The 14,495-nt window shown below is 30.6% G+C and overlaps 1 protein-coding gene across 1 annotated transcript in view; it reads right to left on the bottom strand.

The window, feature by feature from the left end:
* Positions 1-2,380: 2,380 nt before the first annotated feature.
* LOC113401292 (discs large homolog 1-like protein) overlaps positions 2,381-14,495 on the bottom strand; it is a 28,994-nt gene continuing 16,879 nt past the window's right edge. The window contains exons 2-10 of the mRNA XM_026641147.2: positions 11,569-11,651; positions 9,300-9,497; positions 7,249-7,329; positions 6,734-6,934; positions 6,261-6,402; positions 5,699-5,768; positions 4,662-4,905; positions 3,898-4,064; positions 2,381-3,173 (exon numbers count right to left, since the gene is read on the bottom strand). Of these exons, the coding sequence (XP_026496932.2) occupies positions 3,170-3,173; positions 3,898-4,064; positions 4,662-4,905; positions 5,699-5,768; positions 6,261-6,402; positions 6,734-6,934; positions 7,249-7,329; positions 9,300-9,497; positions 11,569-11,651 (1,190 nt within the window). The 3' untranslated portion in view covers positions 2,381-3,169. The remainder of the gene's footprint in view (positions 3,174-3,897; positions 4,065-4,661; positions 4,906-5,698; positions 5,769-6,260; positions 6,403-6,733; positions 6,935-7,248; positions 7,330-9,299; positions 9,498-11,568; positions 11,652-14,495) is intronic.

A 14,495-nucleotide genomic window follows, 5' to 3' on the forward strand; every position in this document is an offset into this window, starting at 1 on the left:
AGGGTTAAAAGTTTTTATGGGTGTCAGTCATTTATAAGTTAAAAACATGAACATTCTTATATAGCTTAGTCTGCAAGTCCGTCATTTTTGAAGTTAGAGGCATGAAATTTTATTTTTGGGCTACTGATTAAAAATGAGTAGATACATATATATGAATATTCTTCCCTAAGGGCTGAAATACACACCAATGTGGTATACAAAGAGGTCTTACATTAAGGTAATATTTTAAGTTAATTTGTAAATATATTCATATTTTACGCGAGCAAAGCCGCGGGTAACAGCTAGTATTGTATAAAATATCGATAATGATAATTATTGATTGTCAATCACTAATGTAATATTTTAGGGTTCCGTACCCAAAGGGTAAAAAGTACAATATTACTAAGACTCCGCTGTCCGTTCTCCGTCTGTCTGTCCGTCTGTCACCAGGCTGTATCTAATGAACCGTGATAGTTAGACACTTGAAATTTGAGCAGATAATGCATTTCTTTTGACGCTATAACAACAAATACTAAAAGAAATAAAATAAATATTTCAGGAGGCTCCCATACAACAGACATGAGTTTTTTGCCGTATTTATAGATAACGGTACGGAACCCGTGTCTTATTCGCATTCAACGGCATTAATAGTCCATATTATTAAATGTTTGTAAATTGGAGTGAAAATACTAAGTAATGTTAAAAATATATTGTTTCAACAGTGACATGCAAGATTGATGGAAAATTCGAGTACAATATCGAAAATATCTTTTCAATGTTTCAATTGATAGGATGGCAAAAACTTTTTATTGAATATTAACGCTGGTCGATTTACGACTTTCTAAACTTATGGAAAATACAGTGAAATATTACTCTAGTGAAAGTTTGTGAAGGTTGTTCGTGTCGCGTACTTTTAGAAACTAATATATGCTTATGTATACGGAAAGAATTTTCATACAATTTCCGTAGTGATAATTCACTGTCAAGGATGTTTTCCGTGATGTTCTTTGTGTAGTTTAATAAGAGACTGAATTTATTCAAAGTCATTAAATATGTCTTACGGTCGGTAAAATGTGTACTTATCTAAAAATATATGTAAGCTAAATACCACGAACTGACTGAAAGTATAGGTTCAAATGACTTGAAATTTAGTATACTCTTTTCACGGCGTAGTCGCTCACTAAAAAAAGGATTTTTGGAATTCTCAACCACGATTTAACTTTGTATGAATTTGAACCTTATAAAGTTGGGACAGATTACTAATTATATCATATTTAAGGGATATATCCAGTCTGTGCTGTAATGGTTCTATGTGAGCTACGTACGTTTCTTTCCTTCGGTTTTCGATATTGAACTAAATAAAAAATATATAATATGTTTACCTACATTATCATTATCATATAAAACAGTTACTCTTGTCCAAACAAAATTAAACCCAACTAAAAGTAATAAAAGCAAATATGCAAAATACCCTCTCATTTTGTTACTTTTATTTCTAAGTTGTGTATCACAAAACTTTTTTATTTACGTTTGATTATTAAGTAATAACATACTAAAGGGACCTTCGGCTTAACTTTGCAAAATATCTTCTATGAAATATATTTTTTCGATATTTTACGTAATAGATACGCGTAAATCCCTATGCAAACACTCTGTCGCCTAATAAAGCAGTGCGATACTGGACGTTGTGCTGAACAGACATGTGACACTTTTCTCCACATTATCAGGGCAGGGTGTCCGCGCGGCATATTTATCGGTAACGCTCAATTGAGCATGACCAATGACGTACATCCACCTCTTAATAAATGCTTTTCATTATAAGCCCGTTACAATTTATTTTTAATATGAAAATTATTCAAATCGCTGTAATTATTCTTTCCTCCCGTCTCAATAATTGGGCAGCTAATGCTTAAAACAAATATTTATGTTAGAAGTATGGGTGACATGCGACAAGAGCTGCGATTTATCACGAAAAAAAAATGTAGTAAGATCCAAAAATTTTTTAATGGATTAACAAATAACCCCCAATATCCCCAATAATGTTTTTAATTTTAAATGTTATTAAGTATCCGGCTGTTGTCTTAATAAGTAGAATTGCGATTAAAATAAAAAAAAATGTATATACAAATAATTTAAATCGAATACATTTATTTGTATGTATTTGAAACGAGTCTCGTAAACAAGACGTTCTTAAATGTCGAAATATCGAGGTCCACCATATAAAAATAAAAAACATGGTAAATATCCCGTTTTGAATACTTATAGTAATAAAAATAACCATGTTAATTTAAAATCTTATTTATTTGCTTGTCAAATCAAGTAAAACATTGGCTATTTTGATTCACGCCCAATTTTAATATCTAAAGGTAGGACCTAGTTAAAAAAATACAAATTATTTTTAATCATGTATATTTATTTTTTACAGTTAAATAATAACTCATTACATTTATTTTTAGTATCACAGTTCCAAAACATTATCATTACATCGATACAATGAATGATATAGAATTGATTCTAACAATCAAAGTGTTTAATTATTATTAAAATATAACAAAATGGTGCGATCAATAATGAGAATTATTTTTAAATTTAGAACAAAAATTAAAAGGTGGCCATAAAGCAGTGCAAATAACATTTTAAATTTCTCATCATCAAATAGAATATTATAGCTGAACTCATTTGATACAACAAAAATAGTTTCAGTATAAAATTAAACATATGGTTCGTTTTATTTAGCACATTAGATATCAATTACATACTATGATGAAAAAGAAAATCCCTGTTAAAATATCTTACAATAATCCCTCGGGCATGTTACGGCCACCGGTATTTTGACTGAAACGAAAGCATTGTCGAATGAAGCTTATTATTACGCGCAAGTACCGTACATAGTTGGTCTCATGTAATTTAATTACACAAACATTGAAAGATAACGTATACTTTTATTAAAAGTATACTTTGGATTGTAAAATATTAAAGTTAGAACAAAAAAAAAAAGTATTTTTTTATATTTTAGTTATTAAATTTAAATAACGTGTCTTATTTAACGGTAAACCACCAAATTTTAATAGCTGATTTTATTTACAAATGTTGTACAATAGAAACAGTCATACTTATATAAATCCACAATGTATGTCCACTATCTACGGTCTTATGTTTAAGAATATTCTATTTCACAATTGTGTCACTGCTACCTGCAACAATAAAAATGATATCGTCATGTTTACGAAATCGAAAATAAAACCAATTTGAAATAAACGTATATTAAAATAGTCGTTCGTAGTTATTCAACAACACGATTTACTCTACTAAGATACTTATTAGTATTCGCACAATTGACGAAATTCGACCAAATTGATTAATGTCAATTTTAAGGAACACAAATTGTGTGAAAGAAAAATATTGTTTTTTTTTTTTCTTATCTTTATTGATGATAATGAAACTTGTCAATTATCTAAAAAAGACAAAATAAAGTCAGTTAACAGAAAAAAGTATAAAATATATGAATATGTATATCTTTATGACTATTTAATCTTCAACTATTTAAATATGAAAATTTTACTATTCATATAAATACTAAAATAATTTTTCATATCTGCCATCAAAATCGAAATTTACACCACTCGTGTCGTAGATATCAAGGTTCCACGGAAAAGGAATAAAACTTTTCATTCAGGTATTGCGTTCACACAAGAATGTTTTGAGTTCGTTGAAATGTATTGTAAATATTTTGTTGCATTTGATTTCATTGAATCTATTAAGTATATGATTTTATACTAAAATGTTGTATTTAAAAACATACGTTATTATAATCATTAAATTTCGAATCGCTCATTGCAATTATTTGAAGTTTATCACATACGACTTGATTAGTTAGTATAGCAAATTGTTGTTATTATAAAATTTCTTAAGTCTTACCTTGGATAGCTGGCGTGGACATCAGGATGAACTGGTATATGAGTGGCTATACGTGAGTGTGTGCGTGGAGACAAAGCTGCTGCGTTGATTGCCCGTATGCGCGCGCGCAGCCTTTCGTAGTGCTCCGGTTGATATTGTGCAGCTATGGTGACAGCACTGCCTGAATACTGTTAGACAAATCGTGTTATGTAACCAGTATAATAATTTCGATACTCACATACATAGTAATATAATATTAGTGTCATATTTAATTACTATAAGTTTATATTGCTTAAAGTAAACGATTTTATCTTATATTGTATGAAAAAACATTGCTTATTATCATTTTAAAATACGACGTTGTCTGTTACAACATTTATCAATTACAGAATTTACAGAATTTTTTTTCTCTATATTTTATATTCACAAATTGAAAGGGTAAATACCATTATTCTATTAAATGAATTATTACATATTTATTTTGATAAACCATTTATCACAAAATAACCAATATTCAACGGAAAACTATTTTTACTTGTTGTTTGCTTTGTGAAAAATAATACAATTTATACTTCGCTATACTTTAAATTTAAGCACGAAAATTACAAACACCGTATTGCTAATGAGATTAATAGTCGGTAGATTATTAAGAGTTAACTTCAGAACTTAAAAAAAAACCGCTTAAATAGATTGAATTAAATTGTTTATTATCAAAGGCATAAAACACTAAAGCATGATGCATTACATATGTAATATTAATAAATCATACGCTTATTCTTTGATACCTTTAATGCAGCTGCTGCCTGCTCGTGAGTCGCACGTGTTAGATCTCGTCCATCAACACTCAGTATTCTATCACCCCTGTGAAGCAACCCATAAGCCGCTCCTTCAGTTGACACGCCGGATACAAATACGCCGCAGGTATCGTCTTCCGGACCAATGCTACCATCCACTTCACCTCCCAAACCTCCAACTATATCCATTCCTAATCGGGAACCCGTACGTACCAGTCGCACCATGCGCACACATCTGTTCAATCATAATTAAACAATGAGTCATTATAATACGCTAATCAAATTACTGGATCATGCAGTGTGTAATTCAAACTATGTATTAACTTATTAGGGTTGACCTAACCTTGTTTCTAGCAGCTTTACGCTTATTATTCACATTTTATGACTTTGTCAAAATAAAAACAACGATATCTTCCATTTAAAACCCTTGAAATTTATGAAAAACCTTTTCTAGTGAGCCTCTGAAAGTACTAGTAACTAAGCTAAATTTCAAGTCAATTGAACTTATAATTCCAGAGATCGTGACAAGTAATTATTGATAAACAAACTGAAAAGTAATGCGGATAGAGTTGTATATTATAACGTTTTTGTTTTGTTATAAAAGAAACGGAATAAAACTTCTAGCATTCCAATTGTACTGTCATAGTTGTGCACAACGAATGTTAATTGAATCTGCCTAAAATATGAGACAACTTTGTCCATTTAAAAGACTTAAACCTTTATGTTATATTTACTTATTTCAATTGTATCCCCCTTATAAACATTTCCTCATAATTATACAACATTATATACAGAAAAAACACTCATCGATCCGATCTTAAGACAATATTAAGTTGATAGAATTTCGAAAAGTAAAAAGAAAATTTTTGAAAAGTAAAAAAATCATGCCATTAAATATATTTTATTTGTTTAAATTTTTGTAGCAAATAAAAGTTACCTAAGTTAGTTTTATTGAAAATAGCGACGTTTTGAATAGGTGCCAATACGTATTCGGTTGCTACTAAACGTGCACTGCATTATAAAAATACCTGGGTATTTTATTGAGCTCCTCTTCGGATAGATCATGAAGGGTGGAGCAGGATGTGGCTTGGGTTCTTGCTGTGAATATAATATTATATCAGTCATAGCGTATGTCTAAATTATTTTAATGTTTTATAGGTACAACAACTATTGTGTGGTTGTAGATGACATTCGAAACATCTCAACTCTTACATATATCCATAGCAAGAGAAGTAAAAAAAAAATAAACAAGTTTGCAATTGAATTAACGTAATATCATTGGTCGTGATCTTGAATAAGTTATAGAAAGCGGTATGGATTCGTAAAAAAAATACGTTGGATGTCGGTGAATTTTATCGGAGCTTTAAAAAGAGTTAAATTAAATCTATCTTTATTCCTACTCCAATCGTGAAAGGCTATAAATGAGCTCACTTATAAAAATGAGGTATCTATTTCAAAAAGTGTGATGGAATAAACAGACTAGGTATCCATTTAGCCAGAGAGTAAATCGGAATTATCTTAATAATAGTTAAAATAATTCATATTTCGATTAATATTGTGCGATAAATGTATATAATCTGTTAAGCTTACTAGAATACAATGGTGCGGTCCGAGCAACGGGCGGAATAGACCCAGCGGCTGGCAGAACCACTAATGTGACGTGATCTCCTGTACTACGCAACGCTGAGACGGCCATCGCATGAGTAACTCCTATCAACGACGTTTCAATTCCCTGATTACAAAAAAATATCTCATACGATTTGTCAAAAGTTTTCTACGTCAATTTTATTTTCTACAAAATTATATGTTTACACTCTAGAATATTTTTTATTCACCTAATTATTTATTATTCAAAAGGCACATGAGTGAACAACCCTATGATTACTTCTAATGTTTCCTTCAGAGTTCACTTGACTGATTAAATTGATTATTACGAATGAAGGTCAAATTCTCATTTTAACACATCGTTTAATCGTGATCTTTTCAACCAAATAACTGATATTACACATATTAAAATGATAAAATTTCGAATTAAGCTCGTAGCTTTTGTGTGAAATACTTACATTTTCATCTTTGACGGCTAAAATTTTATCTCCTAGCTTTAATCTACCGTCATGGTGGGCGGCACCTCCAACAGCAATATGAGATATGAAAATGCCTTCACCTCCTGCAGCATCGTCCGCTCCACCGGCGATACCTAATCCTAATCCCCGTATTCCACGACAGAGTGTTACAACCATTGCTCTACGAGCTCTTCTAACTCTCTGTCAAATAAAATGCAAACATATAATGTACGCCATTTGTAAATACAGAAAAAACAATTATAAATTATAATTTTTCTAACATGGCAACCGTAAATTTAGATTTAGTTATAACGTGGTTGTATAACTATTATATTATTATTATCTGCTGTTTTCTTTTTTACTGATTTAATTTAATATGATATATGCAATAGGACTTTAAGAAATATCAATCATTGCTGACATTGCAATGCGCCCAAAACCTTGCGATCTAAGACGTTATGTTAAAAATATATATTACGTTATTAAATGTTGTTGAAAAGAAATATAATACTTACTAATCTCACAACATTTCCAGCCTTTTGTAATGCATCGACTGCAACAGAGTGTGGAGCACCTTCTACGGAGATGTCGTTTACCTAAATAACCACATTCATAAACAGAAAACAAACATTAATTGACGATACAAGTAGCCGATAATAATCAAATATCGAATTATGAGTTTTTAAAAATTTCTCAATTATTTTAAGACCGAATATGCCTTAATAAGTTAATTGCTGTATAATACATTAATTTGAAATAAGATAAACCTCGATTCATCGGATGTCGAACACGATTTAACTATTTTATGAAGCAGATGGGTCACGATTTTGTAAATCTATACCTTTGTTGTTGAACCTTGAATATTTTAAAGGGATCAGACAAGCCATATATTGGTACAAATAGTTACAGACCGTTGTTTCTATGTATGGGTTTGATTTCTCTAACTCATTTACCCTTTAGAATATGTAAATAAAATTGTTGCTTGTCAGTTAATTAGTTGCCTTTGTTGATGTTTTTAAAATAGTATATTATTTTCCTTTTTTTTAGTTTGATGTTTTTGAATGATTATCTAAGTCGTAAGTACGATTCTGACCCCTTGGCCTATATAGCTTTGATTAATACCTTAAAATTGTTACTATGAGTCTTATCATTATAATTGACTAGCTGTTACTCGCAGCTTCGCTCGCGTAGAATATGAATATATTTACAAATTAACTTAAAATATTACGTAAATTTAAGACCTCTTTGTATACCACATTGGTGTGTACTTCAGCCCTTAGGGTAGAAATTCCAGAAACGCTTAAATGCAAATCAACTCATTTCTATACAAATAAGAACAATAACCCTATTCTCACCCCCGTAGGGGTAGAAAATGCAGAAACACTTAAATAAGTATCTACTCCTTTTTAATCAATATCCCAAAAATAAAGTTTCATGTTTCTAACTTAAAAAATTACGGACTTCCATACAAACGTTCAACCCCTATTTACCCCTTTAGGGGTAGAATTCCCAAAATTCGGGTGTCATGATATGTTAGTTTTTAAGTATACAGACTAAAATATAAGTTTTATGCTTCTAGTCCCAAAAATGACAATGCTTTCAACAACTTACAAACTTTCATCCCCCTTTTCAACCCCTTACAGCACTTTTTCCAAATAAAAAGTAGCCTATGTCCTTTCTCAGGCTCTAGACTATTTGTGTACCAAATTTCATTTAAATCGGTCCAGTTGTTACGTGAAAGCGAGACAGACAGACAGAGTTACTTTCGCATTTATAATATTAGTATGGATTACGATAAAAATATTTTAATGATTATACTAAAAAAAATGGTACTCAATAAATTAATGTATCCTTTACTAAAAATGTTTAAGTAATCTTATTATAAAACTTTACAAAACAAAGTTGTAAGCGCTGAAACGAATAATTTTGGTGGATCGTACAGCAAGAAAATTTCACGCCAATATTTACAATAAAGCTTGAAATGCTATGAAATATATTTCAACACTGCGGAAGTTTCGAAATTTGACTTAAATACTTTCATAGCGGCATTTAAATCATGAGAATGCTTATTAATATTTATATTCTTATCTTTACGTAACTCATTGATTTAATTCTACGTCGTAATTTAGTTTCACAAACTTTCGATCTAAATAGGTTAGCATAAATCTGTAGAACGATTATATTCAAACAAATAGCAGTTGATTCATTGACATTTTTGGTTTAATTGCTTCGAGTACCGTTCACGTTTGAATGTTTTCAAGTATGCTTTATGTTACGAGTGTATTAGGTAATTCGAATAAAATATTTTTGAATACGGAACTTTGCTAATATTGCTAATAATGCTAATATTTCTATTTACTTTTAATATAAAAAACATGTTTATCTCATATATTTTTCAGTGGTGTATTAAACTAGATAACAAAATACAATGTGGAACATTTATACGTCCCCTGATGTGTTGTATTCCAACGTATACAACAGTTCGAGCATAAATTCCCATAGCTATTTTATTCATGTAATCTCTAACCGGCCTTAAATAATTCAATGCCTCGGATTAAATATATACCTGCAGCAAGATGTCGCCGGTTTGCAGACGGCCGTCGTTCTTAGCTGCGCCATTCGGTGCTATTCGAGTAATGCTGACGTCACCGCCGCTCTCACTACCCGCTATACTCAGCCCTAGGCCACTAATACCCCGTTCAAGTGTCACATCCGTCGTTTCCCAAACATCGTCGGGATTAGATGTACTATGATGCATTAAATACTGCAACAAAATTTTTACATTATGAAACAGAATGTTAATACGGAAAGTAAATCAAAAACCCAACGTTTTTAGTTAAAAGGTTTATATAGTTTTTAACAAGCTATATTCGCTCTCGGTTTATTGAAAACATTAGATAACAATCTAATAAACACGTATTTCATACCAAGATACTTTTACTTATTTCGGAAGACGCTTTATATATTTTTGATTATATTTATGAATTACATAATGTTGTAACAAATCTTAAACTTGTAACTTTAATTATATGCGCGTTCTTTTCTGTTTAAACTAAACATTATGTTTTTAAAATAACAGGAGATTAAATCAAAACCATCGATGAAAGTTTATTCTTTAAATTTTTTGGTATTACGCAGCTTCTTTGGCACTATTGGTCTAAGATATGTATATATATATATTATCACGTTGGCGAAGTAGATCATTGGCATTTATTTATATCATAAGTAGACTGACGGGAATAATATTGTATAAATCAATATCTTTATTGAAAAAATAATAAATGCAAACGTATATAAAGAATCAAATAAAGCAATTAACAACGTTCATATTATCTCAGTCTTAGGTATTATCTTAAATTCTAAACTCACTTTTAAAGATCGTATTGAAGACGTAATAAACTCAGTATTACGGTCGTTAGAATTTGTATTGAGAAATTCAAAAGTTTTTCGGAAAGATTCATCAGCGGCGACAGTTTTTATGTCGTTTTGTTTTGTGAGAAAGAAACTCGCGTTGTTCTACTGTCTAGAGTCCTCGATACAAAAAATTGACAGAGTTGAGTTCAAAGCTCATGCTTTAACCATTAATCACGTTGATTTTTCTATTATTTACCTCAATTCAATTGTTTTCACCATACTACTACAAGGTGGAATGGTGACGGATAACTAATGTGTGACTTTGTTGAACTTATGTAGGTTTCCTCACGACGTTTGCCTTCACCAATAGATGAAATGTAAACAAATTGTTCACATTAACAGCAAACTTTGCTTTACATTATTGTGTATTTTGGTAAATTTATTAAAAACATTTGAATTCGTTATTTTAAACACTATGTCATCAAAAATAAAAATAAAATATTTTTTTTCATAAATGTGCAATGGGCAAAGACTAGAATTTTGTCAGGTAACAAAATTCTTATTCGTCTTTGATGTAAAAATATAAAAAACAAAGTTTAGTGTACCAAATTATTTTTATACATTAGAAATTATCGTGAAAATAATATAAAGTTTGTTTAATAATGTTGTGATTGTTATAAAAAGTAAAAGTAAATTATTAAACACGAGTAATAAGAAGAATTTCTTCGACTTCACGAAACAAGTTTGTTTACCAGTAGTATAAGTAGAGTCATGAAATAGGTTTTCTTATAAGAACTTAAAAAGCTATTGTAAGCGCTGCACTGTAATAGAAACGCTTCACCGGAATAGGTCGGATATTATGAGATCCTCAGCATTTTTTAAAGAAGCCATTATACTTTACTAACGTACGAATACACAATGTTTTTTACTTGAATATTATATATCTCTTTTTTGTATTAGACGGTAATTGTGGGATTTTTGATCGTGTCACAAATCTTCGTTTACATTAGTACCAAAAAAGGAGGTCGCAAATGTCTGTCACGTATGCCGGAATTGTCTACGGTCACACGTTCTTGCGTACACGTATCCCTTGGGTGACATTAAATCCAGGATGACTCTGGACTATCGATGAATTAAAGATCTCGTTTGTATTCTTGTAAAACCATTGAGATTACAAAGTGAGAATTTCTTATGTACGTGATACATAGTGTACGAATTTAATTATCATTTGATATGCTGATAACGAATTGTACCTATAATTGAGTATACATATAAAGTAATTGATTTTAAAAAGCTAAAATGTTCACCTACACAGTTGAAAATGTAAAGTATAAACGGTTGCATCGAGTTAGCCAGAGTTAATTTTTTTAATTGAAGATAATCAACCCAAAAATCTGAATAAACAAAACAGTAGAAACATTTGTTTTCATTCTGATAAATAAGTGGTCAGCTGAGCCAATAAGAGACAGTAAAAAAAATACCTGAAAGCTTCCTACGACCTTTTCACTGGCTTCCGGACTCAGCGTCGATTGTTCACGCCCGCTTTCGTAGTTGCTAACGTTCGCTGCAAACAAAAGCAAAAATGTCACAAAATGGAAAAGTCGTGTTTACGCGAGCCGCCTTGTAAGCGTTAATTTAAATGAAAGGAAACATCTACATTAATTCGTGTGAGTGCAGGGGGTTGACTTTAATATTTATAATTACTATGTTTATAAGAATATTGGAAAAACTTTGTTCAAAAAGTTTATTTTTCATGAAAATTATTGGCAGTTTAATTAGCCCTCGTTTCAAACTCAGCTGAATAACTGATAAGTTATTCTACGGGACAATAGAGCAGTATGTAACGAAAAATAAAATCATAGATGCCATAATTAGGTTATCATTGACGGCGTATGGGATTCATCACGTGCGGCCCACATTAATCTACATAGGCCTTCCCTCCGACGCGCCAATTCCCCTGAATTGGAAATGATTAATACTTAGTCATATCAAAATGTCCGTACATTCCTATTCATTAAACAATTATTCCCAGCAGATGTAAAGTAACAGCCTGTGAATGCCCCAGTGCTGAAATAAAGCCTCCTCTCCTTTTGGGGAAAATATTTGGAACTAATTCCAGATTACAGATGTGATCGCTTAGAAATAAGGTATATTTTTAGCTATTAAAAAATGACTAGACACTTAAAATTTAAAACGCCATCGTTGAGGGTCCGAAAATACATCACAAACATTCAAACGACTACAAATACCTACTCGTATGGGCTACTTTACAAATATCACTTACGATATATTTGTCTATGCTATTACAATTGGTCTATAGGCGTAATTATAATAAACACTATAAAATTCAGTCGTTAAGAAAAAATGTAGTAAGTTCAGTTAAATCCTTACATTTATTAGGTTTTCATATGTTCTGCGTTAAAATCTATGTATTTTTAGTATTTTTTGTTTGTCTTGTTTGATTCAATAATAGATTATTTATCCACAGAAAATTTAAAATCTTTTGTATATATTATAAAGATATATGAATTATCCATTTTCATATTCTGGTTCTGCTAAAGTTGTTATGAATTTTTTACACAACGTTTTTAATAAATATAGTGGGAGTTAGAAATAGCGTTACAAACTTAGTAATTACATTTATACTTTTATCAAAATGAATATTTTTATACAAATAGTCGAGTGAAACTTCTTTACTATTCGTACACTTTTATAAATCTTTTATGCATTGAATGACGTTTTACAAAATCGAAGGTATTAAAGCGTATTTATATACATGGAAATTTTACTTAATTTGTTTTCTTTATATAATATCTCTGTTTTTTTTATACTCTGTTATATTAATCTCAATTGCTTAATTAGTGCCATGTTATTTTGGTGTTTTTTAGTTCATTGGTTTATTTCTTTTTAATTTGTAGTAATTTACGTTCTTTCATATTGTGTTCATGTTTTTATTTAAAATATTTACAGATATTAATGTCGAAGTGTAGTGTTTAGTTTTGTTGTTATGTATATATAATGTAAGCGCCTGTAGTGGTGCATAACACGGTTCAAGAACTTGTTTCCTACTTTTACTCAATAATCTGTGAATACGTCGATAGTTTCGAAAATCTATAAAAAAATAAATAAAAATAAGATAAATAATCCTGCATTACTACTACTAGTTACAATAATGGCCGCAGGGTCAATGAACTCGTTTCATAGCTGAAAATTGTAGCTACTTAAAATTATTATACATATTTACGTATACCCATATACGTAAATTGAATCGTCTAGCGTACTCTAGAGAGGTTCAGCTTACACAGCACGTATAATTCCTAAGTAATTATTATACGTTGATAGAACGACTTAGGTAAACAAGTGTTTGATGCTATCCTCATACTACAACAATCAAGAAAAATTTTAAAAATCTACTTTTTAGAAATGATTTACTGATAATGTAAGTATTAAAAATGTCCCAATTTTCTGCCCAAGCAAACTCAAGTCCATTTTTGTAAACTATTTACTACACTCTGTACGTTTTTAAAATATTAAAAGCGTCCATTGACCGCTGTTTTATTTCATTTACTCTATGAGCTTCATATTCTGAATACACTATTTTTTTAAGTTCAGTAATAAAAATATACTTATAATTAAACTACTCTTTTGTAAATAAGTACTCGTCACTACGCATAATGTTAGTGTGCGCTAGTTCGTGTAACTTTTCATAAATTAATCTCGCACCATCCATACTTCTACCAGACGTGATACAAAACCGCACCGTTGCTATATACTCCAAACACAATATTCGTATGGCATATTTACAAACACGTGTACGGCAAAAATTATATTATCATAACGTCTAACCACTGTGAAGAGACTAGTTTCTTAGATATACGGTAGACGAACTAAGTTTACGTTACACAAAGTGCCGCAAGTAAAACGGGGTGTTTAACGTCGTTGCGAGTGCGCACACGAATTTGTAACTTATTTTTTAGTATTAAATTTATTAGGGTGGCAATGTATTGGAATTTTGATATTTTTACTACAAACACTTTTAATATTAAAATAATGGTAGTAGAAAAAAGATAAAAAAAATAATAGAGTTACGGAACCATTCGTTTCTATTCCATTTACCCATCCTAGCCATTTTTTTAGGGTCGATGATTAAATTCGTCCAGTATGTCTATAATTAAGGCTGACAGGCTAATGGGCCTTCCACACAGCAGTTATACGTTTCTTAGATCAACAGTTAATAACTAACAAAAACAATTGAAATTCTCGGACCTCGGATTAATTGTGCCTTTACTAAAATTATAACACCTTCACACCTTATTGCTTCCACTGGTGACAGGAGCTTCATTTTTGGCAGGATGCTTTTTAGTCACCATTCCACGCGGTCGTGATTCGTACAATAACTATTTTTGTT

Source organism: Vanessa tameamea, chromosome 7 (assembly GCF_037043105.1).
Source record: "Vanessa tameamea isolate UH-Manoa-2023 chromosome 7, ilVanTame1 primary haplotype, whole genome shotgun sequence".
In the NCBI taxonomy this organism is placed as follows: domain Eukaryota; kingdom Metazoa; phylum Arthropoda; class Insecta; order Lepidoptera; family Nymphalidae; genus Vanessa; species Vanessa tameamea.